Genomic DNA, 23,930 nt, shown 5'->3' on the forward strand with positions numbered 1-23,930 from the left:
GGTAATTAATTAGTAGTGGAAATAATTTCTGGTAGCATCACAGAAATGTAGCAGTGACAATAATACTGTATGCTGTAATCGTACTGGGCAATTAGTGATACAAAAAACCTGTTTTATCCTGTGAATAAAAGTATATGTTTTTGTCAATGTACCATAATAACAGAAGCGAAACGCAATATTGTGTCAGGACAATTCACTATTTATGCACAATAAACAAAGGAGCATAGCGCGACCATTTCTGTTCAGCGCCAGACTTGCTTGTAATCTATATCACCAATTATGTTATGAAAATGACGTATTAACTACTAAAAAACTCTGACCTTTGTGGAAATGCTTGGAGCAGACTAACCTGTGAGCTGGAGGGTTCTGGGACGTTATATTTGATCTTTGAATGGCTGCAATCCAGGCCATCCGTCGCCTCTTTGTTACTTCGGAAACATGGCTCGAACAATTTCTCTTCAACGACATAATCCGATAACAACCGATCTCTTTACCCGTCGGCTTCCCGTGGCTGTCATGCGACCGGCTATTGCAGTTAATAATACAACAGCTTCTTGACATTTTTGTGTTTCTTTTTATCGCTGTGTGACTGATTTCAATTGAAAGCCTGCGTGCGCTAGTACCTCTTGCCACGAGTTCCCAGAATCCTTTGCGGTTCTACCCCTGAATGACGTCACATTTTCAATCTCTATATAATATGCATGTTAAATTTTATATTTGGGGTGAAATATCAAGTCTTTTCAAGTAAACCGGTTCAAGTCCAATTCAAGTCCCAGGTCATTGGTGTAAAAGTCCAAGTCAAGTCACAAGTCTTAGAACATTTTTTCAAGTCAAGTCTAAAGTCATAAAATTAATGACTCGAGTCTGACTCGAGTCCAAGTCATGTGACTCGAGTCCACACCTCTGTTCGACACCATAAGTTTTATCAGTGTGGAGCTTTTCCACTGCTTTAGTCTGTCTTTAAGGTATATTTATACATAACAGTGAGGAATGATGTGGCACCAACCCTTCCTAAAACATTTTTTAACCTGTCCTTGTGTTGCTCTGTCTTCATCTTGTGCGTTCCCCACTTTTTCACATATTCTGGCCCTGAGAAATGCCGTTTCATGCCACAGTATTTTACATACGGCTGGAAAGACAAACTTGAAGCTTGAAGCACAGTTTAGGATATGTAAACACTATGCTACATATAAATTGTCTACTCCGCAATATTTTGGATTCAAATATTATAGTTTTAATCCTTATCAATAATTTTAAAGCCTTGGTTAATTGGTTTTTTTTTTTTTTTTTTTTGCAGCTTTTAAAATACAAATCTATTAATATCTTGCTGTGTTATAGGTAAGGGTTTAAAATCATCTGCAACTGTAACAGTAAAGTTACACGTATCCGTCAATCAGTAATTATAATTCAATAATATAATGTGTAGGATTCTTAAGAGGGACACTTTGGATGAAAAGTATTTTTACTATAGGTACATTTTCGTATATTTTGGTTTGGTTATACATCACAATAATTCTCTGATTTTTTTACACTTTCTTTGACATATTCATATTCCCTCTGACACCCACAGAACTCATAACAAATGAAAATAAAATAAACATAAGCAATTGATTAAACTAATCTTGACAACTTTCAAACCTGACTTTTAGTCCAAAACATAATTTATCACAAATTTAAAGTTAATTAACCTTTGTTAAGATAAAAAAAAAAAAAAAATCCGATTAAAATTGTAATTCGCCTTCCTCCCCTGCAGCTATGGAAGTGGTGGCCAGTTGGGTCTTTGATGAAGTTTCACAAAAAACACCTGTGGAGTTAAACGCCCCATCAGAGGGTTTCCGCGGCGGCAACAAATGAGCGAAGGGTGGCGTCGCGGCTGGAAGTCTGATCAGCTTCACGGCTTCAGGTGACCTAATGAGCAACCCACAAGGCCACTAATGAGAGTGGAGACAAAAGGGGGTATGTAATTGGGCAGGGGGTGGAGTGAAAAGTAAATACTTCCTTTGTTGTTGGGGGAGAAAGAAAAAGGCAAACATAACCCACCTGCGTTGGAAGAAGCGAATTTTACGCACGACACTTTTACGCACCGACCTCTCAAACTTTGCTCCGGGCTCATATTTACGTTAAAGGTGAGCTGAATGATTCATGCGCGTCACCCGGTGACTGTGTGAGACCCGAGACCCGGTGTTTTCCTGCACAGACGCCGGATAGAAAAGGGAGTGTGTGTGTGCCTTTAAGGCGCCCGACTGCCTGTCGCTTTGTGCTGCGGAGAGACTGACGCCCTCTGGACACAGTGGACACTTGAGCGGCGGCAGAACACCATCCTGGAGAGGTTCAAAGAGAGCACAACCCCAGTCCTCCTTAAAAAAAAAAGGAGAACCTCGAGCTCGTTAACTGCGTTGTGGTAAGTTTGAGACTCTCTAATATCTGCATTTACTCGCTGTTATTTTTTTTCTTTTCATTTTGCGCACTCGATTCTCTTGTGTCTGCGTGCGAGTGAGACAAAGTTTTGAGCGGAGCAGGGGAGGGGAAAAAGAGAGGTGAAGAAACGCGTTCAGGACTCGGGGAGCTAATGTTCCTCACATGTTTTCTCTCGCCGTCATGCGAAATGCAACAATGTGCTGCAAGTGTTGAAGTGTAGGAGCGAGATGGGAGAGAGTGTTAAAGCGCGACAAAAATAGAAGGGGGTGAAGAAAGGGGGGAGAAAGGGAGCTGATGTTGCCAGATGTGTGTATGTGTGTGTTGTTGTTGTTGTTCTTCAGTAAAGTAAGCAGTGCTGGCTTTGAATGAGATGTGACGCGAGCGTTTTAGAAAAGTTCAAATTAAGACTTTACAGAAAGGCAAAGCAGTGAGTTCCTGCACACGTGACAGCACATTTGCATCTACTTTAGGATGAAACTTTATTCCTGTGTGTGTGTGTGTGTGTGTGTGTGTGTGTGTGTGTGTGTGTGTGTGTGTGTGTGTGTTTAACAGTAGAAGTTAGATGTTAACTCTCACACAAAATGGAGGAGAGCTCTCCAGTCGAACAGAGCTTCACTTTCCTCTTTTGGAATTAAACTGTTGTTGTTTGTTTGCCTTAATCCTCCATTCCTGATCCAAGATCCTGTGCTGTGTCTCTCATTGATGTAGGACTTTTCCCAGTGCCTTGCTGGTGAGCCGTCAGGATGAGGCCCGGTGAGCTGATCCTCCCCGCTGTCGCCGTTCTCCTCTTCCTCCTTTCAATATTATCTCTGACCTCCGGTTGCAACAAAGCCCTCTGCGCCAGTGACGTCAGCAAATGTCTCATCCAGGTAAGGGATGCTGAGGTTTTCCCATGAGCTGCTTTTGGTTTTTGCACCTTAAACGTGGAGCCGAGTCCTGGATGTTTGTGGTGAGGCGGTGTGTGAAAGAACGAGTGTTTGCAAACAGGCTTCGCCTCCCTGAGGTAACTCTGTGGTTGCAGACACATAATCTCAGGTGCACTTAACTCACGAATGTGATGATCTTCTCTGGAGATTAAAGCGGCGAAGTGCAGCCAAGTTCAAGCTTTTCATCCTCCAGGGTTTACAGCTGTTTTGTGTAAACAGGCACAGTTGTGTCTCTTGGCTAAAACACAAGTCAGGAGTTTAAAGCGACAGCAGTAGGTGGACGAGGAGTCCGCTTTTTTGCCGCTTTGCTTCCATAAAAGCAGCAAAACTGTACAGCGGCGCTTCTTTGAGCGGTAGCTGAATTCACTGAGGGGAAATAATGCCTCCGCAGTCGGTCTGTTTTATACAAGTTCTTCTAACAGTAAATATCCAACGGCAGCCAAAATCGAGTCTAAAAATCTGCCAGGATAAGATGAAGATTTGGACCTGGGAGCAACGATGGAATCTGTTGTAAAGAATGCAGATACATTCCCTAGATAATCCTGGAGGCGTCTGAAAGGGAGTGGACCTGTGAAGCTATCCAGCCTTCAGCTGATAGGGAGTTGGATGTCTTTCTTTCATTCTGTTTCGTTTGTTTGTATTTATTTATGTCAGGTTCTTTTAGCTCTGCTTTTAAAAATCTCACATCAAACTCATTCATGCTTGTTGACTTTTTAACATCGCTTCCTTCATGTCACTTTTTTCCTCACACGTTCGGATGGGGGGTTCAGCCGACGCGTTAACACCGATTCCTTCATGAATTCTTGTTTCGAGTTGGTTTTAGAAAGGCCAACTCTTCTCTTGATTTGACTTTCTTTCAGCTGTCAAGCTAGATTTTTGCTTGGCTGCTGTCCTGTAGGTCAGAGCTGTGTGTTTAGCTTTCCTGCCTCTTCCATTACAGTCTTTAAAGTACTGTCATTAACCTCAGTGGCTATTTCACCTGTTTAACCTCTTGTGAACGTGAGCTGCAGCTCTGTTTTGCACCAGACTCTATTCTTGGAGCACGATGTTTGCAAGTAAAGAGAGGAAGCTGTTGTTGTTGTTTTTCTTTGTTCAAGATTTGGCTTTTAGATTGTTTAGCAGAAAAATTAACGTATCCAACAAAATCCCGAACATATTCTGCTTCCAAAGTTTGTCTTTTCTTGGATTTAGATTTATTTATTTATTTTTAATTTAGCTAAAACAAGACATTTTGAAGGTCTGGCTTTAGTCATGAAGACCAAACTCATTGCTTAATTAAATGAAATAATTAAATGTATGCAGTTTCGAGTTGATTTTAACCACTAATGTGGGTACCATGCAAAAAAAAAAAAAAAAAAGCATTGCTGCAGGATTGCAAAATACATCAGTACTACAGCGCCGGCTTTAATGCAAAGGTTCAGGTTTCTGCAATTAATTAAGTTGCCAAAAAATCTGCTTGGCATGCTGTGAATCAGAGCCCAGAGGGGTCTAAGCAGCCCTGTGCTCTTCCTCCGTTTTCCTGGTTGGTAATCCAACCTTTCCCCCTTTTGATCACTACGTTGCTTCAAGGAAAACTTTTCGTGCAGCAACTACCAACAGTACAACAAGACATGTAGGACATGGTTAAATGTAAGCTGTGAGCAGTGGGTATGAAAAGAAACAAGACTTAGAGGCAGGAGATGAATCCAAACTGTAGATATCGAAAATGACCATAAATCGCCCTGCAAGATCTTGTCTCATGGGGTGAAGATGATCATGATGGTGGTGGATCATCCCAGAACTACAAAGGAGGAGCTCGTTGACGGTCTGAAGGCAGTTGGGACCAGAGTCATCAAGAACACTATTGGTTACACATACTACCTTATAATGGACTGAAATCATCACTTCATCAAACTTGCAGATTCGTCAGAGGATCGAATACTTATTTCCCACATTGTGTGCAGCTTTAGAAACTGTTACAAGGAATTTTATCTGTGCTGTTTTCACACATGCACCACAGCCCTCAACTTTTCTAAGAGGTACCCGCCGAGGATTTGTATGAGGGCGCGTAAGCATCTGATACAGCCAGAAGAGACGTCCTTTGGTCTTTCAGAGTTTGCTTTGTGTGACTGATGCACTGATGTGAGAGTAGTGCAGGTGATGGTGCGATGAATACAGAGATACTGATATTTTCAGTTGGGGAAAATGTGGCTGAGGCGAAAGGAAACTTAAGAAGGCGTCCCAAACTGATTCTACAAACATCTTCCTGAGTTCATGTGTGAAAACGCCTCAGGAAAATTGAGAAATCCTCACGTGAATCACTGTAGCCAGGAAATTCCTGGATTTTGTTGTTTTGCAAAGGTCTTAAATTGCTAAGTGATCTAAAAACAGTTGAGGAAAAATGAGCTCTCTTCCAAAAATCTTCAGAGGAAATACAGCCTCTCGTGGCTTTTTTTTCTTTTCTTTTTTTTTAAAGCTTACTTCTTTTTGGATTAAACTCCTAAACAAATCCCTTCTTCCTGGCTTGAGTTTCCCCAGAACATTTGAGGCCCTCTATTTGTTCTTTACTTCCAGGTGGCTTGTTTCGCCTGATGAATCACTGCTCCGGACAACAGCTCTGTAGCTTCCGCGACCCCGTCGACACCAACTCGCTAGCTGTCAGAGGCGAGAGCGATTTATGTGTGTGTGTGCCGTGAAGGAGAAACTTTTCTGCCTCTCCAGCCCCTCTGTAGACGCTCCATGTTGCTTGTGATTAGTGGGATTTGCTGTCCGACGCTCACTTTTGCGCTCTGCTGCCATCTCAAGTCATTTGTCTTGAATTCCCTAAACCCCCACCAAGGGGTGGGGAAACATGAGAGCAGGAGGTCGAAGAGGAGGGAGGGGAGGTTAAGGTCAGGAGGAGGTGTGTGTGCGTCTGTGTGGAGAGAAACCTACAGTTTTGAGTCTAAGATGTGTGCAAAACTTCACAATCCAGCTCTGTCCAGGACTCTGCACACCAGGCTGTTTAGCAGGGTGGGGCAGCAGATTTCAAAGCTGAAACACAATAGCGGTCGCTCGGTGGGACGAGCGCATACTCACTTTCCCTCCAGAGCCCTTTTGTCTCGCTGCAGCCGGGCTTTGACTGATTGCAGCGGTTTCCACTTGAGAGCAAGGGTAGCCTAATAAGAGCTCTTTAAGCCGTTAAGATAACCTCATCCACCTCAGTGGGGAAATTGTTGTTAGTAGGGTTGCAACTACCGCTGGTTCTGATTAGTCTGTCCATTCGTTTTCCAGCTGTTTCCCAACAGCGTCAGGCAGAGGTGAAGGAGGTTCCTCGAGCCCAAAGCGATGTCTTCAAGCTTCTTTTGTCAAACAATATGGTGAAAAAGCAAAGAGGTTGAATTTACTATCACAGGAGATGAAGAGTTTAAGAGGCTTAGGCAAGTAAATCTTTAGTGTTTTTACTCAAATTTATATGAAATCTGCTTTAGGGTGATACCAGCCAAGAAAGAGAACTTGAAAAGAAAATAAATGGGACGAGACCTTGTTTCCTTTTTGTTTTCCTTCAGTAAAAAGAATGGAAACTCTACTTTTGGACGTAGTTATATTTTAACACTAACAGACTAATTATGTCTGTGCGTTAACTATAAAGGTAGCGCCAGAAGACAAATTGCTTGTCTCAGAATAAAGGCAGAAGTGGCTGTGTCCAAATCAGTTTGCATGTTAGCTCATTTTTTTCAGTCTTCACTTTTTTAATGACCTGTAATTTAAAGAATAAATCCAGTGTCGTATCACACAGTAATGAGGTCTGAGTGCAGGCCTTACAGATGCCATCTTTGAGCTGTTTCTCCAGACAGCCATCCCGTGATATTGTGCAGCAGATTAAGGCTCTTACATGTACAGATGGATTTAAGAAGTTGCCATTTCCAAAGACGAACTGTATTTTATGTCGTCTTCTTTTTCTTTGTGCTGTTGCTGGTGTCCTTCAAACCACTGGTGCTCTGGGAGAGAATACATTTATAAAGATTGTAGCTATAAATCTGAGTCTAGCTTAATGTTGGTTTAGACAAATGATAATAAAGGGCCATTACGTAACCTTCACACTTACTGGATGATGAGGTTGTGCTCACAGATGCTAAGTGCTGCCTCTCAGCAGGCTTCTAGAAGTCAGCTGGTTGAGACAAAGTCGGTTTTTTTTTAATACAGTGGGGCAAAAAAGTATTTAGTCAGCCACCGATTGTGCAAGTTCCCCCACTTAAAATGATGACAGAGGTCAGTAATTTGCACCAGAGGTACACTTCAACTGTGAGAGACAGAATGTGAAAAAAAAATCCATGAATCCACATGGTAGGATTTGTAAAGAATTTATTCGTAAATCAGGGTGGAAAATAAGTATTTGGTCAATAACAAAAATACAACTCAATACTTTGTAACATAACCTTTGTTGGCAATAACAGAGGTCAAACGTTTACTATAGGTCTTTACCAGGTTTGCACATACAGTAGCTGGTATTTTGGCCCATTCCTCCATGCAGATCTTCTCGAGAGCAGTGATGTTTTGGGGCTGTCGCCGAGCAACACGGACTTTCAACTCCCGCCACAGATTTTCTATGGGGTTGAGGTCTGGAGACTGGCTAGGCCACTCCAGGACTTTCAAATGCTTCTTACGGAGCCACTCCTTTGTTGCCCGGGCGGTGTGTTTTGGATCATTGTCATGTTGGAAGACCCAGCCTCGTTTCATCTTCAAAGTTCTCACTGATGGAAGGAGGTTTTGGCTCAAAATCTCACGATACATGGCCCCATTCATTCTGTCCTTAACACGGATCAGTCGTCCTGTCCCCTTGGCAGAAAAACAGCCCCATAGCATGATGTTTCCACCCCCATGCTTCACAGTAGGTATGGTGTTCTTGGGATGCAACTCAGTATTCTTCTTCCTCCAAACACGACGAGTTGAGTTTATACCAAAAAGTTCTACTTTGGTTTCATCTGACCACATGACATTCTCCCAATCCTCTGCTGTATCATCCATGTGCTCTCTGGCAAACTTCAGACGGGCCTGGACCTGCACTGGCTTCAGCAGCGGAACACGTCTGGCACTGCGGGATTTGATTCCCTGCCGTTGTAGTGTGTTACTGATGGTGACCTTTGTTACTTTGGTCCCAGCTCTCTGCAGGTCATTCACCAGGTCCCCCCGTGTGGTTCTGGGATCTTTGCTCACCGTTCTCATGATCATTTTGACCCCACGGGATGAGATCTTGTGTGGAGCCCCAGATCGAGGGAGATTATCAGTGGTCTTGTATGTCTTCCATTTTCTGATGATTGCTCCCACAGTTGATTTTTTCACACCAAGCTGCTTGCCTATTGTAGATTCACTCTTCCCAGTCTGGTGCAGGTCTACAATACTTTTCCTGGTGTCCTTCGAAAGCTCTTTGGTCTTGGCCATGGCGGAGTTTGGAGTCTGACTGTTTGAGGCCGTGGACAGGTGTCTTTTATACAGATGATGAGTTCAAACAGGTGCCATTCATACAGGTAACGAGTGGGGGACAGAAAAGCTTCTTACAGAAGACGTTACAGGTCTGTGAGAGCCAGAGATTTTCCTTGTTTGAGGTGACCAAATACTTATTCGTAAATTAGGGTGGAAAATAAATTCTTTACAAATCCTACCATGTGAATTCATGGATTTTTTTTTTTTTTTTCACATTCTGTCTCTCACAGTTGAAGTGTACCTCTGGTGCAAATTACTGACCTCTGTCATCATTTTAAGTGGGGGAACTTGCACAATCGGTGGCTGACTAAATACTTTTTTGCCCCACTGTATGTCCCATCTTCATGTGGGTGCTAAATGGAATTAAATAAAGTAAAAGGAAAAAAAAAAAGTTTGAAGTGAATTGTGGTTTCTACTCCCGTAAATACCCAAAACAAAAACATGGAGCTCTAACTTAGTCTTTGCACATAGCAAAGATTGTAAAAACAGAGAGGTGCTTATTTTAAAGCTAGCTCCCTCTAAGCTTGAGCTCATTCTTAACAAATATAAGGTAATTAACATCACTTCTTAAATTCTTACCCCTAAACATGTGAGCAAGTTTTCCACAAAACACTCCTGAAGCGAAGGCCGGCTGGAAATCTGACGTGTAGATTTGCAGCCGGCCTTCCTTAAGTTTTGAAATGTAAGCTAATCAGTTATTTTAGCTTTAGCTTTATATTTGACACTTCCCTCCTGTTTTGCCTACATCTTCATAATAAATAAGCAAATTTACTAGTAACTGTAAATTAAGCTAATGAAAAGCATTCTTGCTTTAGTGCCATACGTCACATAAAGACATGGTTCTTAGATAAGATTCACTAAAACGTTTCTTCAAAAGAAAAGGTGATTATGTACTGTTATGTACTTTTTATTTATTTTTATTTCTTTAAGTGGATCCAGCTAAAGTAGCAGTTAGTAGGCAGTTAGCCGTTACTGTTTTAAAGCCAGGCTAAATGCAGGTCTATGAGTCTCCTCCATCCTTTTTTAAAAAAAAAATTAATTTCTATTTTTATACGTTTTGCCTGATTTAAGGCTGCATGTTTTCTTCCCAGGAGCAGCTGTTTAGTTTTTCATAATTTCACCCTTGAGAGTCATAATTACTCATGGGATCTGATGTTGATCAGAGGTTTGGGGATTGAGAGGCCAGTGATTAAGTGAGCTCTGTGTGTTTCTTGCAATCCCTCGATGGTGAGTCACTGAAGAGAGACTGTCTATGTGTAAAACATGGTTTCTGCAAAACTGCAAAGGAGAGCCCTGTCCTGTTCTCCAGGTGTTTTCTTCTCCCTCCCTCCTTCTGTTCCTCCCCCATCCCAGTGACCTTGACATGGAGGAATGTGCTCCCTGTTTAGTGTCATGGGGGAACAGGAGGGAGGAAGAGGAGCTCCTCTGGCACTCTCACTTGCTTTTTAAGCCCACCAACTGCGCTTTTTTTAGTTTTGTGTCGTTTTAACTCTAAACGCAAACTGCACTGCAGCACAGGAGTGCTGTTTCCCTGTGTTTGTACAGGAGGTATTGCATCAGCAGTGGTTTCATGTTTTTGGATGTTTGCAGAAACTTGTAGCTTCCATCTAAGAGAAAGGAAGAAAAAAAAAAAAAAAGCATCGTGAGCAGTTGAGCTCAAGCGTGTGTGTGTGTGTGTGTGTGTGTGTGTGTGTGTGTGAGGCCTCTGTATGAGATCATGTCATACAAAGACTTTTTTATATTTTCTTTCTTATTTGCACAGCTGTTGTTTTTATTATAGTTTTTTGTGTACTTTAATAAATGCTTTAGATTTCACTTCATGTGCCAATATGAGGACCTGAGCTGTGAAAGTCTTTCAGGACTCCGGTCTGGAAAAGACTTAAGACTTTAAAGGATAGTTTGTTCCAGTTTGAATGTTTTGGACATTCAAAAACATCCACATGAATGTTTTTGAATGTTTGTGTCTGTTTCATGGAAACTCTCTCATCACTGTACAGATATGTAGAAAATGAGTGGGACAGGAAAAAAAAACACAAGATCTTTGCACACGTTCAACTTTTAATAATTGTTGTTCATTTTGTTGTTTGTTTGTTAGTTTGTTTAGTTTTTTTAAGTCACTGAAAATTGCACTTCTTGAAAATTTTTCAAGATTTTTGGCATTTACCTGCAGACAAGCAAACCAGAGATTTTTGTCTTGCAAGGTCAAATGTGTGTGCTTTTATTTATCTTGTTGAACTCAGTGTGCACTGTGTGTTATTGTTTGTAGGCTTCTGATTGGCCTGCATGGTTTGGGCTGTATCATCACCTGTTGCTTTGGCAGGGTTTTTTTTTTTTTTTTTAATTTCCTAAAGCAAAAGATTTATTTCCTCTTAGAAGTTAACCTGGATCTTTTCCTTGTTAGCAAACATGAAAACCACTTTAATCCTCCTCCTCCTCTGTGAGAATTTGGCAAAACCTTCCTAACAGGCAGAAAAATGAGTCTTAATAATTGTCCTCAGAAAGTCTGTGGGCCAACCTGGATGTCACCAGCGAGCATGTTCAATATCCAATTCTCCTTTAAGTGTTAACTCTCATCTGATGGGCTGGATTTGATCTTGTGGATTTCATTAGGATTCGTAGTTTCTGTAGAAAAACTTCTTTGGGGATTAGGGACTACATGAGAAGTGGAATTTTTAGTTCCACTATAATCAAGAGAAGGGAGATGATGCTCTCTACAGCTGGCGTCTCTAAAATTGGTCAGCTTGCATAACAATAATGGCACTACTGCAGGAAAAAGGGTTATTTTTGCCCTAAAGTCAAAAAGAAGACATAACTGACTAGGGCTGTTCGATATAACGATATATATCGGATGACTATATAAAAACGTCTATCGTTTCATTTTACGCTTTCGTTTGTTTCGTGGTGTCGTAAAATAAACTGTTTACGGCAATATTTTTTTCATCGTTTTGATGGTCACTGTAGTGGCTATATTAATTTCTTAAAGTTCTCTCTTTCTCTTATGTTTAATATAACCACACAACTGACGGACAAGCCTGTTTTTTATGGGTTGTGGTTAGCAACAACGATGGTAAAACCATCGCGTGTCCGCTTGTTTATGTTCCATATAAACCTTTCACAATAAAGCTCAAGATGCTTTTGAGACTTTTCAAAATAAACTGAATCACGTGAAAGAGTATGCGGGGGAAAAAATAAAAAATAAAAAGCGGAAATATCCTTAGTTTTAGTATTTGTTTGAATATAAAATAATTTCTTACCACTTACAGATGAGACATTGATGGTGTGTTTGAGCTTTGAGATCTCAACAAAACTGAGTCAACTGCTTTTGGTGAAGTGGGGTTTTTTGTTTGTTTGGTTTTTTTTTTTATCACTGATTTTCCTAAATCTTGCCGCTGACACGTCCTCCATGCAGTAAAAATTTTAAAAGGCTAAAACCAACACTTTTTTTTTTTTTTTTTTTAAATGATAAAATATGAACAGAAATCCAAAAAAACAAAATAAAACAAACCCATCAAATTAGAAAATGCTGAACCATGGTAACCACTGTTATTGATTACATTAAGTAAATTGTTAACATGTGGCTACTGATGACTACAAGTACAAACATCATCAACATAATTAGCTACTTTATTGTGAATCAGTTGAATTCTTGGTTTAGTAAACCAAAGTTGTAACAAAGTGCAGTTTTTCTTTAAAGAACGTGTCAAATATTTAACTCGATCATAAACCGAGACCTGTGATGTGAAAGTGTGGATTAACGTGTCCGGACCTGCTGCGGTCATGAAAGGAAATGCCGTTTCTTTTTCTTTTTTCTTTTTTCTTTTTTTTTTTTTCAGTTATTCGAGTCTGCGGTGACGTCTCGCATTCTTCGATGAATGCCACACGCAGAGCGCAGTCTTGTAATGGCCTGTGTGGGCCCTGTAATGTTTTAATGGCACGTCTGCTGTTTGAGCAGCGTGTTTGCTGTGATTTGAAGCTTCTGCTGCACCTGTCAGACACCTCCGCATCAAATTCATCAGGACTGAGATGAGTTTAGTAGTCGGGTTTTGTTAAGCAGTGTTTAATGCATACAGTCCTGTGAAAACGAGGTACACCCCACGATTCAATGGCTTGTAGGGCTACTAAATAATTATATTGTGTATGACTTTATCAGACTGCTGCATCACTGTTGAGGAATTCTTCTTTACGGCATTGCTTCAGTGCATGTAGGGTGAGGTCCAGACTGGGCTGTAGAATCTTTTCTTTTTCAGCCTGTTGTAGATTTGCTGCTGTGTTTGGAACCATTGTCCTGTTGCTTAAGCCAATTTTGCCAGATACTTTCAATTCAGTTTTATTTATACAGCAAATCACAACAACAGTCTCCTCAAGGTGCTTTATATTGTAAGGTAGACCCTACAATAACACATAAAGAGAAGAACACAACAATCATATGACCCCCCTATGAGCAAGCACTTAGGCGACAGTGGGAAGGAAAAACTCCCTTTTAACAGGAAGAAACCTCTGGCAGAACCAGACTCAGGGAGGGGCGGGGCCATCTGCTGCGACTTTTTGGGGAGAGAGAAGGAAGACAGGACAAAAGACATGCTGTGGAAGAGAGACATAGATTAATAACAAGTATGATTCAATGCAGAGAGGTCTATTAACACATAGTGAGTGAGAAAGACTACTGAAGAAGACATACAGAATGCATTGACTAGAGTCATATTTGACTGTAGGAAACTTCCATATGCACAGGAGTTTGAATGAGGTGTTTGTGCATTCAGGTCAAACATCTCCACTTTGGGCTCATCTGTCTAAAGGACATTGTCCCAGAATTGTTGTTCAGAAGACGCTTTGCAAACAAAAGCCGTGCTGCCGTGTTCTTTTAAGAGAGAAGAGGCTTCATCCTCCAACCTTTCCAAACAAGCCATATTTGTTCAGTCATACTTTCATTGTCACTAACTTTAATATTAGACATCCTAACCAAAGCCTGTACAGTCTGCGGTGATGTCTGTATTGGACACAGTGGACATCAAAGTCACTCTGCTGGACAAACTACGTGATGACACTGTTCCACATAAGCGTGCCATTCTGCATTATAATGTATCAGTCGACATCTCACGTCTGTGGCTGGCATTATTGCTGCCATTCCTACATCATGGACAAAGTGTGTTTGTGGTGTATAGCAAAGGAAACATTTCGGTTGGTCGTGGTTAAATTTGTTCATTTCCATATTTTACCTTCATAAAATATAATTTCCAGTTTGTGCACAGGTCTCTGTAATGGTTTGCTTCTATGCTCGCTGTCCACACTCTTTATCTCAGTGGAAAAAATTACTGATGTGTAGCAAGTATGCTTGTACAACCAGTAGCATAATAATCAGGACAGCAGCCAGTACTATCCAGTGTTTTTGCAACGAGTCACGAGCTGTTTGTGCTTTACTGATGCACGTTTGTGTTTTCTCCTGCAGGAGCTGTGCCAGTGTCGTCCGTCTGATGGGAACTGCTCCTGCTGTAAAGAGTGCATGCTGTGTCTGGGGAATCTTTGGGAGGAGTGCTGCGACTGCGTGGGTGAGTGCAGGGGACTCCGTTTTTATTAGCAACGCATTTTAAAGCTGACAGAAAGTTGGTCCGTGTTGTTTTAGGTTTGGAGAACTTCACTGTTAGTTCAGGCTTCTGCACACTGAGCAGGTTGGTGATATCTGCTGAGCTCAACATGTGCGTAAGACATTAGTGTCAGAAGCGATGGATGTGTGTACCGCAGTGCTGAATTTGTTGTGAAGTTTTGTTTACAAGGATTTATTTCCATCGGTAACCAGCGAGGCAAGACTGAAGTGCAAACACGCACACATACAGCACCACGTCACATCACAGTGTTTTTGTTTTGTCCTTCTGAACTGTATGACTCAACTTGAATCACCTCATCGCTCACTCTACACTCAAAAAAGGTGACATGAAAGCGCTGCTGTCCCCTCCTCCGTCAGAGAGAAATGGAGTGAGACATCAGGCCCAAGGTCTCCTGCTTTTTTTTTTTTTTTTTTTTTTTTTTTTTTTTTGCTGCCTTTTCTGAAGCAGAGTTTTTGTTTTTTTTCCTCCATGTTGAGAAAAAACATGGACAAATGGCTAATCGTGCATCTTTCACCACTGATTCAGGTTTAACATGAGGCTTTGGGAGCTATACACAGTGCTGGTACTGGACTCTGTTGTGAATCCTGCCTATGTTCAGAGGGTTGCATAGGGAAAAGTACCCATAACAATGAGAATACATGGCTTTAAGGCCAGCCCAAGACAGAGCTTGTTTCAGTCAGAAGTATTACACAAGTTCCTCTGTGTTTGGAAAAATGACTCTGTCCTCTTTATAGATCAGATTGACTTGAAGAAAAATGTGGTGAGAACTGTGCAGACTTCTTCTGAAACATTCATGGTGTGATGTGAAGGAGGAAGCAAAATTTGATGAAGTGTCGTGGCATAGAAGCAGAGCCTGTGTCATGCTTAGTTTATGCTACCCTGATTGTTTCGATTTATGGAGGGATTTGTCCACGAAGAGGGGTTTTCAAACCATGTAAATATGCTCCCGACAGTCGTCCAAAATCCATGCTGCATGGTGCTTGACATGGATGAGTGTGTTCGTTGCTGATCGGTTGATGAGTAGGCGGGGACAGGGAAGGTAGCAAAAAGGTAGAAGTTCAAAAAAATTCCACAAATTTCCCCAAATCATCTTCGTGTGCTAGAAGTTTACTATTCTCTGCACCTGATGGACCCACAGCAACCTAATCTGACCACAGGCGTGCTCTGCAGGTAGCCATGCAGTCCCAGGCTGCCCACACTGCCATTGGTGAACCATAATTTCCCCATAAAGATGAGCTGAGCTCATCAGGGAACCCAGAGGCTAGCCTATTAGCTCAATCATTTAGCTTGTGTGCACCAAACATTAGTTACGAATGTAGATGATTCCAAAGATCTCAAGAGCTAAATCGTTGTCAGATGATCATCAGTGGTTCCAAGATTGCATTTTGTCAAATGAAATCCCAGTTTTGTTGTAAGAAACCCTGACGACTTGTCACAGCAAGTGTTAAACTCCCCCCAGATATTTTGACTCGTAAGGTAGTTCAAATAATTCTGACACTGATCTGTATCCATACCTGAACGTGCCAGTTGAAGTCTCATCTCTGAGCTCTTTCTCCCAGTAAAAGCCTGAGAGCTCGGCTGTAATGCGCTCGACAGCTGAGAAGCACACAGGTTTAAACCGCTGCAGTTTGCTCAGGGTGTTGCTGCTGTGATACCAGAGTGTGAGGTGAGCAGAGCCAGATATCAAACGTGTCTCGGCCTCCGTGCGGAGAGGACGACTGTTTATCAGAGCACAGGAAATTAAAGTAGCACTTCCACATATGGACAGAAGTCTCGAGGTGCTCCCGAAGATCAAAGGATGAAGAGGCCCCGAAGGGACAGCGAGGCCGAGCTGCTTAAACGAACTCTTGACTTTTGGTTAAAACTGTAACTCACTTCAAAGCAGCAGGGGTGGTTTGAAAACCAGACTTAAAGGCAGATTGGTAAAAAAACAAGAGAAACAGTGAGCAGAGTCAAAGTTTAAGAGCCTGACTCGGAGCTGTTAAAGCTATCCCACCTCCGCTACATGGCTGCACGACATCCAGACTGTACGAGTTTTTTGTTGTTGTTTTTTTAAAGCTGTAATTTAGCTGTGCATCTCATTATTCTCATTTTGTGTGTTTGACTCTCGCAGGTATTTTTGTGTCACTCTCACTGTTTTGTGTCCTTTTTGTATTTTATCTTGTAGTTGTTTGTGTGTCTGTTCTGACTTTCTTGCTTATTTTATTTCTTTGTGATGTTTTTGCCTCTTGTTTTGTGGTTGGACTGTTCCTCTTTAAAGCTGCTTTGCACATTCTTTTCTGTGTCCTTGATCTTGTGTGTGTTCTGCTTTCCATTTCGCATCTCTCGTTTGATATTTCTTTGTTTCTGTCTCTGGTGGTTTTGCGGCTCCCCCTAAATTAGTTTGTTTTGTAATTCTGTATGTAGCTTAGCATGTGGATTTGGCTTATTTTGCACTTCTTTTGGTTTTTATTTATTTACTTATCTATTTGGTGGAGGTTGTTTAACCCCACCCCCAAAATCCCTTCCTGTGGAGGGTGCCTGCATCTGTTAAGAATTTTATCCGTAGCCATTTTCACACGCTGCACTTGCATAGATTGAAACGCTCTTAATAACCTTCCAGATCCCACAAAGTCTGCGTGGCGTAGGAGACTCCCTCATCTAAATAAAACAGATTTCCAGAAGCGATAACACTCGCGCGCACACTGTTGGTTTAACATGTTGAAGCTGTGTGCTACGTGTGAGAGAGGACACCTGTTGACACGTCTCGATTCCCCTCACGCTGTTTGGAGTTTGTGCGAGAACGCAAGCACGAGGTTTGAGCTCTCGCCCTCGTAAACCAGTCTTCTCTCAGATCAGCTCCAGCAGACAGATATTGCTTCACGTGCTGACAAGGAAGCTTTATTAAAGCTCTTTCATGTGGAACACGAACACAAGAATCTGACACTGAGCTCTGAACTCCATCCTGCTGCTCCTGCTGCTGCTGCACAGATGTTACGTGCCGTTTTCCTCCCGGACAGGCCTTTTACAATACACCGAGGATGGCTTTTAGCTTTGAGCAAGTTTATACTCCTCATTTATGTTTTTGCTTTTCCTCCTTGCCGCTACCCTTATGTCTACTTTAAGTAAGTTTTCACTCTAAACACGCTCCCTGTGCCAAATTCCATCTACTTTGAAGTGTGTGTCTGAGAGCCGTTAGAGCGGCCGAGTGGAGGGGAGAGGACTGTTTATATTTTAGAGGAGGGAGGGAGGGAGGACATGGAGGGAGGACCCATGTGTACATTTTATCGAAAACAGCTGTTCTGGCTCTGCTTTTAGCATCAGTTTTGTAATCCAATTCCTCTGTCAAACTCCGTTCTCCATAAAATGATTTAGTCATTAACTATAATTCACTTTGACTCATTTGAAGGCTTAGGAAGATCATATCTTGATGTGGGGACTTTGTCGAGTGATTACTACTGTATCTGGAAATTAAATGAAGTGTTAAAAAGGCCTTAATTGAGACGAGACGTTTTTGACAGTGGTGTGGTTTTACAGAACTGCCCTTTCTGAGTTGCTGTGTCTGTGTGTGTGTTCGACCGTTTAGCCTTTAAACCAGTCTTTTTAAGATTTAACTGGATAATTCAAGACTGTAAAGGGGGAAAAATGTCTTAATGCTCAAAAATGCATATCTATTTTTGACATTACCTCACTCAGTTTTTCAAGTAGATTTGCGACCCACAGTCACGTCCTTGGTGATATATCTGAATAAAAATGCCATAAAATGTTTACTCTTCACTTGAATCGCACAGTTCTCAGTGAGTAGGTTCATTAAAAGACTGTAAATTATAAAAGAAGAGGGTAAGTTGTAGGATTTTTAATTTTCTTAATTATGATCTAACATTTTTCTTAAGATCAAACATCAAAATATTAGACTTAGATTTGCTTTTTTTTTTTCTTAATGAGGGAAATTAACGTTGTGGATTAGTGAAGGAGACAAACGTGTGTGTGTGAGAGAGAGAGAGAGACACACAATTTTGTTGCCTCTCAGGTGTTTTGGAATGGTCATGATTCTCAACTTTTTTAATAAAGTAGAAGTTTTATAGGAATGAAAGTATGAAATTTAGGGGAAACCCACGGAAACCTCAGTCTTGGCTGTTCGTACGTAGGATTAAGTCCTCCGTGCTGCTGTGTAGGACTGATAAGTCACCAGAAAGCGTTTAACTTCCTGGAGACTTACCCCTGTGAGAGTATCAGTCAGATTTCAGTAAAACAAGATGAATTTGTCCTGAGGACTGACTGTGAGCCTCCTCAACTTCTCACCAGATTTGAATTCTTATTCATTTGTGCAAAATGACAAGAAAACCTCACACATTAAAATAACCTGTGATTGTGATGGATCGTGAGCCGGCCCGTTCCTTCACTGCTGTTCTAGTTTTTTGCTTCGGTCTCTTTTTCTTTTTTCTTAAACTGTGTGAAAGTCTGCTGCTTTACGCTGTATTTACACTGAAATAAACATGATCTCAAAGATTTCACGAGTTTTGCATCTATACAAAAGCCTCCATCAGAGAATTGTTGTTCACAGCAAACACTGTATCATGTAAACTAATAAACCTGATTCCTTCCAGGCTACTGAGTGTAGTAAATGACTAGCATAAGGTCTAAAATTTGAATGATTTCAGTTAAAAACAAAACAAATGGCTCTGCATGTAACTGAATCCAATGAATACAATTGGACAACGTAAAAAATTGAGGGAAAAATTCTTTATATGTAAATTAATGGTCTTTGTGCCCTATTTTCCAAGTTTCATTGTTACTCTGGATAATCCAGTAACTCCAATAACTGTTACTTTTGTATGAATTAATAAAACCTGACAGTGATGTCTATGGATTATCCAGAGAAGTGGGGAAATTGCCTCGTGAGCATCAGTTATTTAGCTGCATTGTGTTGGTGAAGTCAGAGTTTCAATCAAACAAGACTTCCAGCAGTTTCTGCTTTCTGAGATGATTCCTGTGACCTGATCCTTCACTGTGCTCTCACTGTTTTCACATCAGGGATGTGTAACCCAAAGAACTACAGCGACACTCCAGCCACGTCCAAGAGCACCGTGGAGGAGCTGCAAAATCCCATCCCCTCGCTGTTCCGCGCCCTCACGGAAGGCGACGTGCAGATCAACATGATGGTCGTGTCCTTCCCCGTCTCAGAGGAGCTGTCGCATCACGAGAACCTGGTTTCCTTCCTGGAGACGCTCAACAGCCAGCACGAGAACGTGACCGTGCCTGGCAACAGCATCCACGGCAGCCTCGACAGTCAAGGTAACGCCACTGCGTTAGCGTGGAAAAGTACCTGTTCACACTTTACTACATTGAGGTGTGATCATAAAGTTTGAAGGAAAGCATATTTCTGTCACTGAGGCCAAAAAAATAATAATTAATTGGGGGGGGGGGAACTATTGCAATCCAATCAAAATTTGGGCTTATTATTATGTCAAAATTTTAAGTTTGAAATCTAAAAATTTCAACTTTATAATGAAAACTTGAGTTATTTTCTCACAATTTTGGTAAGTTGAAATTTTTGTTTCATCCTTAGAATGAAAGTGTGTTTTGTTTTGGGGTTTTTTGTGTCACTTTGATCAATAGAGGGTCCTCATTAATGCTTCTCAGCTGAATAGACTCATGAATGGGCGTCAGGTCAATTACACGAATACTTCAAGTACAGTTTTTCCGTAATGTTTTATGTTGCTTTAATCATGTGTTTCGGCGTGCTTAAAAGCAAACTTTTACTGGCTTTTCACAGATGATTGATAAGTTGCTAATGTAATAAAAGAGAATAAAAATAACTAACTTAAAGCACATAAAGAGAAGTACATTTAGAACATAAAAAGGGCAAAAAAAGGAATAAAGTTATGCCAGTTACTGTAGATTAAAAAGACAAAACATGAAAGTATATTTTTTATCTAATAATCAGTAAGTCCTAGTGAGTGAATAACATAAAGCAGCAGATTTAAACAGTCAAAAAAATGAATTGGAATAAAACGACAGTGTAGCAACAACGAGATAAAGAAATGTCTATAAATTATGTTTCAGAGATGGGTTTTAAAAGTTTAATGCTTCCAGCTGCTCTTTAGTTCTTTGTAACTGGCTCGTTCTTTTAATCTGAAGTTTAAATGCTGTATGCACACCGATGTATCAGCAATCTAGTCTGATGACTCGTCCTCGGGGGGGGGGGGGAACGGCGTGTTTTGTTTGCTTGTTTCTGTGGCCGGCAGATATCCAGGCCAAGACTTCCTCTTCTGTCTGCAAATTGTTGTTTACAAAAGCAGATAACTTTAAAAAATGACTTTTTGACAGATGCAATCTGTCCGTCTCCCTGCACACAGATGACTTACCTGCACGCAAGCAAAGCCCGCTCAAATATGATTGGTCAGTAGAACCAGTTCATTCAGTAAAACTTGGACTAGGAAATCGAAGCGTGTCCAGTAATAAAACTTTTTGTCATGCCTACAGATGTTCGTATATTAATATACAGCTTTCTGATCATAGAGATTCATGCTCGCGTAAGAAAATCGATTCAAATATTTGAATAAGCGGTGATGAATATTCAAGAATGGCTCTGGACCTGACATGGCAAAGGTCTGTTAACTTCTTGTTATTAATCATGGCTGACTGCTACTACTACGCTTTGCCAGCAGAAAAAGGTTTTCACAGCACTCATCGGACTGACGATACCGGGATCTGCACAGAGTTCCTTGTACTTTCAATCCTTGTTAAAGTCGTTAAAGATGTATGCTGTCCAATCATTCTCCCCTGGAAAGAGAAGGGTTCAAAGGAATGATTAAAAGCCTAAAATTACCATGACATTCATGCCTGAGATGAGTGTATGTAAACCTCTGACCACAAATGTACATCAGCGAAACCACCGTATTCCACAGAAATTGTAACTAATGATGAGAAGCCACATGGTCCACTAAAAGCAGTCAGTCTTTTCCTAAATGTGCCGTCTCATATTGCTTTACGTTTTTGAATGGCTCACACAAAACAAGACTTGCTGCCATTTAATTTTTCCTTTGTTCCCATCGTCTCCTTGTTTTGTTCACATTTAGGCTCACTCACTGAGGGTAATAAAATGTGACCTGACGAGTCAGTCTTGAACTGTGACCAGTTTCGGTTGGATCAGACTTTTGTATCATTACAGCAGGACTGCTGCCAGAAGATCTCCAGCTAAGGGAATTGGAAGTGTTACATTGCCATTTTTATTTGAATTTGAGGCCATTTTGGCTCTCAACCTCTATTGCTTTATTTACTATAAAGCAATAATGAAAGCAATCCCTCAGAGCTGAGCTGTTAACTCATTAAGCTCACCAGAACACACAATCATACTTGACGCAGCAATTTGACCTCAGCTTTTAAGGAAAAGCAGGAAATTGAGGGTTAAAGGTTTAGTTTTTTCTCTTTACTGGATCTGTGACTCACACCATCATCTTTGCGTGTTGTTCTTTAATTTCAGAGAGCATGTGCACTGTGGTCTACTTTGACGACTGCGTGTCCATTCGTCAGTGTAAACTATACTGTGAGTCAATGGGAGGATCCAAGTACCGCTGGTTTCACAACGCCTGCTGCCAGTGCATCGGACCGGAGTGCGTGGACTACGGCAGCAAGCTTGTGAAGTGCATGAACTGTCTCTTCTGAAGTGCGGGCACATATTGGTACCAAATGCTTGCCCCATACCGCAGGACTGGGGACAGAGGAAACTATGACTGTTATGTGCTAGCATTCCTCAGTTACCTTGTAAAATGCCCCCTGCAGCCCTCCTCCTACCCCTGCAAACTTTTATTCTGCTGTTTTTGTTTCACTGTATATTTTTAGATTTTTTTTTATAGCATTTTCTTTTCTTTTTTTTTTTTTTTTACTAGAGTTGTATATGAATAATGTATTTTTACAATTATGGTCCGCTAAATCCCAGTCTCATGCCAAATAAAGATACGTTTTGGTGACTGTTTCCGTCTCTAAGAAAGTCTTTCATTATATATTCTGGGGAGGGGGGAAAAAAATGTGTGAAAAGCTTATGGCATGAGTGAAATGGTAAATATTTGTCTTCCTAGTTGCCTGTCTCCAGCTCTTCTGTTGCCCAAGTCAGGAAACGCATCATTTCCTGGGGAAACAAAGTTGTTATTATACCATTCTGGTCCACAGGTGTTCCACTGCTCACCGACCGTCTCATGCAAGCAATGGTGTGGGGAGGGTGGGTGGAGAAGGGAACATTTACCGATGCCAATCTCTCACCGCCACACACAAATGCTCTTTGTAATGCCAGTACATTTTCAAAAGGCAGCAGGGTGCCCTATCACTGATTGTGTTCCCAATTGGCATGCAACAGCAGTTTGCACAGACTCCTCCACCGGCCGACACAATGAAGCCTTGTTTTTTTTTTTTTTTTTTTAAATATTGAATCACGACCTCATTTCACCACTGCAGCTGTGTGGTTTGGAGCCGACGGTGCCAACAAAGATCATCAGAGGGATAATGTGTTTCATATGTGAGGATGACCACCAGTCTTCTGGGTCCGACCGCAGCGCTCGGGGAAAGTACACATGATTGAGAATAGCATGTGGTTTCACCAAATTTAGATTCTAGTTGCTTTTTAAAAACACAGTTTGACAGTTTCTCTTGTACACTGGCTTGAATAGCAGTGAACTTGTGGCTAAGATCAAAACGATACCACAGCCTAAACATACGCCATTAGTTCCAGACTGTTTTCAGCCAGGAAACCTATAAAGAAAATACGTTTGTGGTAGGATCTCCAAATAAATGAAGCACCCACTTCTACCAACTACTAGGTGTATTTTTACCACTTACTTTGCCAGAGTGTTGCTAACAGACTATATATAAAAAATGAAGTAGCTTCTGGATGTTGGCAGACATGCCTTAAAATTGCATTAATCCTTATATTGAAGTCTATGAAAATGGTGTGACTTCTGACTTGATACAAGAAATGAGTAAATGCTTTAATGGTGAGTTTATGGTTTCCATGACTGGTTTGCAGTCTTAATGAATATAAATTAATGTTTCTTTTATAAATTATTACTTTAATCTGTAATTCAGGGGAATGAAAAAAAAAGTTTTGCAATAAACATTAAGGAATTTTTGCACGCACTCTAATCCTTTTCTGACACTCAACGGTAATTAATTAGCAGTTTCATGGCCAGACTATGTCTGCACCCTTGTTTAAAAAATGCAAACAGATGTGTCATTGTCCAAACACCTATGGACATAACTGTAGCACAGCAGTGTGTGAACCGCTGGGATAGGTTCTGTGCTGCATTCAGGAAAAGCAAAGGCAGATGGAAGATTAAGGAAAAAGAAGAGATGCTTTAAAATAACCTGTGACTGAAACGAAGGCTGTGACTGCTCTTTGGAAGTTACAGTAACAACAAACTTGCTGAGGAAAATATGTGTTAGTCAAGGCATATATATGTATGTGTGTATGTACTTGTGGTTATCTTTTTTTTGTGCATTGATGTAAGTTTCAGTTCTACCTAATGACAGAAGAATGAGCCATTGTAAGCTTATAGAGGCAAACATA

At 41.0% G+C, this 23,930-nt stretch overlaps 1 protein-coding gene across 1 annotated transcript; it reads left to right on the forward strand.

Moving 5' to 3' along the window:
* The first annotated feature begins 1,831 nt into the window (after positions 1-1,831).
* Positions 1,832-22,346, forward strand: twsg1a (twisted gastrulation BMP signaling modulator 1a). The gene is made up of 5 exons (XM_082512353.1): positions 1,832-2,401; positions 3,127-3,287; positions 14,233-14,332; positions 19,403-19,663; positions 21,855-22,346. The coding sequence occupies exons 2-5, from the start codon at positions 3,162-3,164 to the stop codon at positions 22,034-22,036; spliced, it is 669 nt and encodes a 222-aa protein (XP_082368479.1). The 5' UTR covers positions 1,832-2,401; positions 3,127-3,161; the 3' UTR covers positions 22,037-22,346.
* The last annotated feature ends 1,584 nt before the right edge of the window (positions 22,347-23,930 follow it).

The sequence above is a fragment of the Aulonocara stuartgranti genome (assembly GCF_965226115.1).
Source record: "Aulonocara stuartgranti genome assembly, chromosome: 18".
Classification (NCBI taxonomy): Eukaryota; Metazoa; Chordata; class Actinopteri; order Cichliformes; family Cichlidae; genus Aulonocara; species Aulonocara stuartgranti.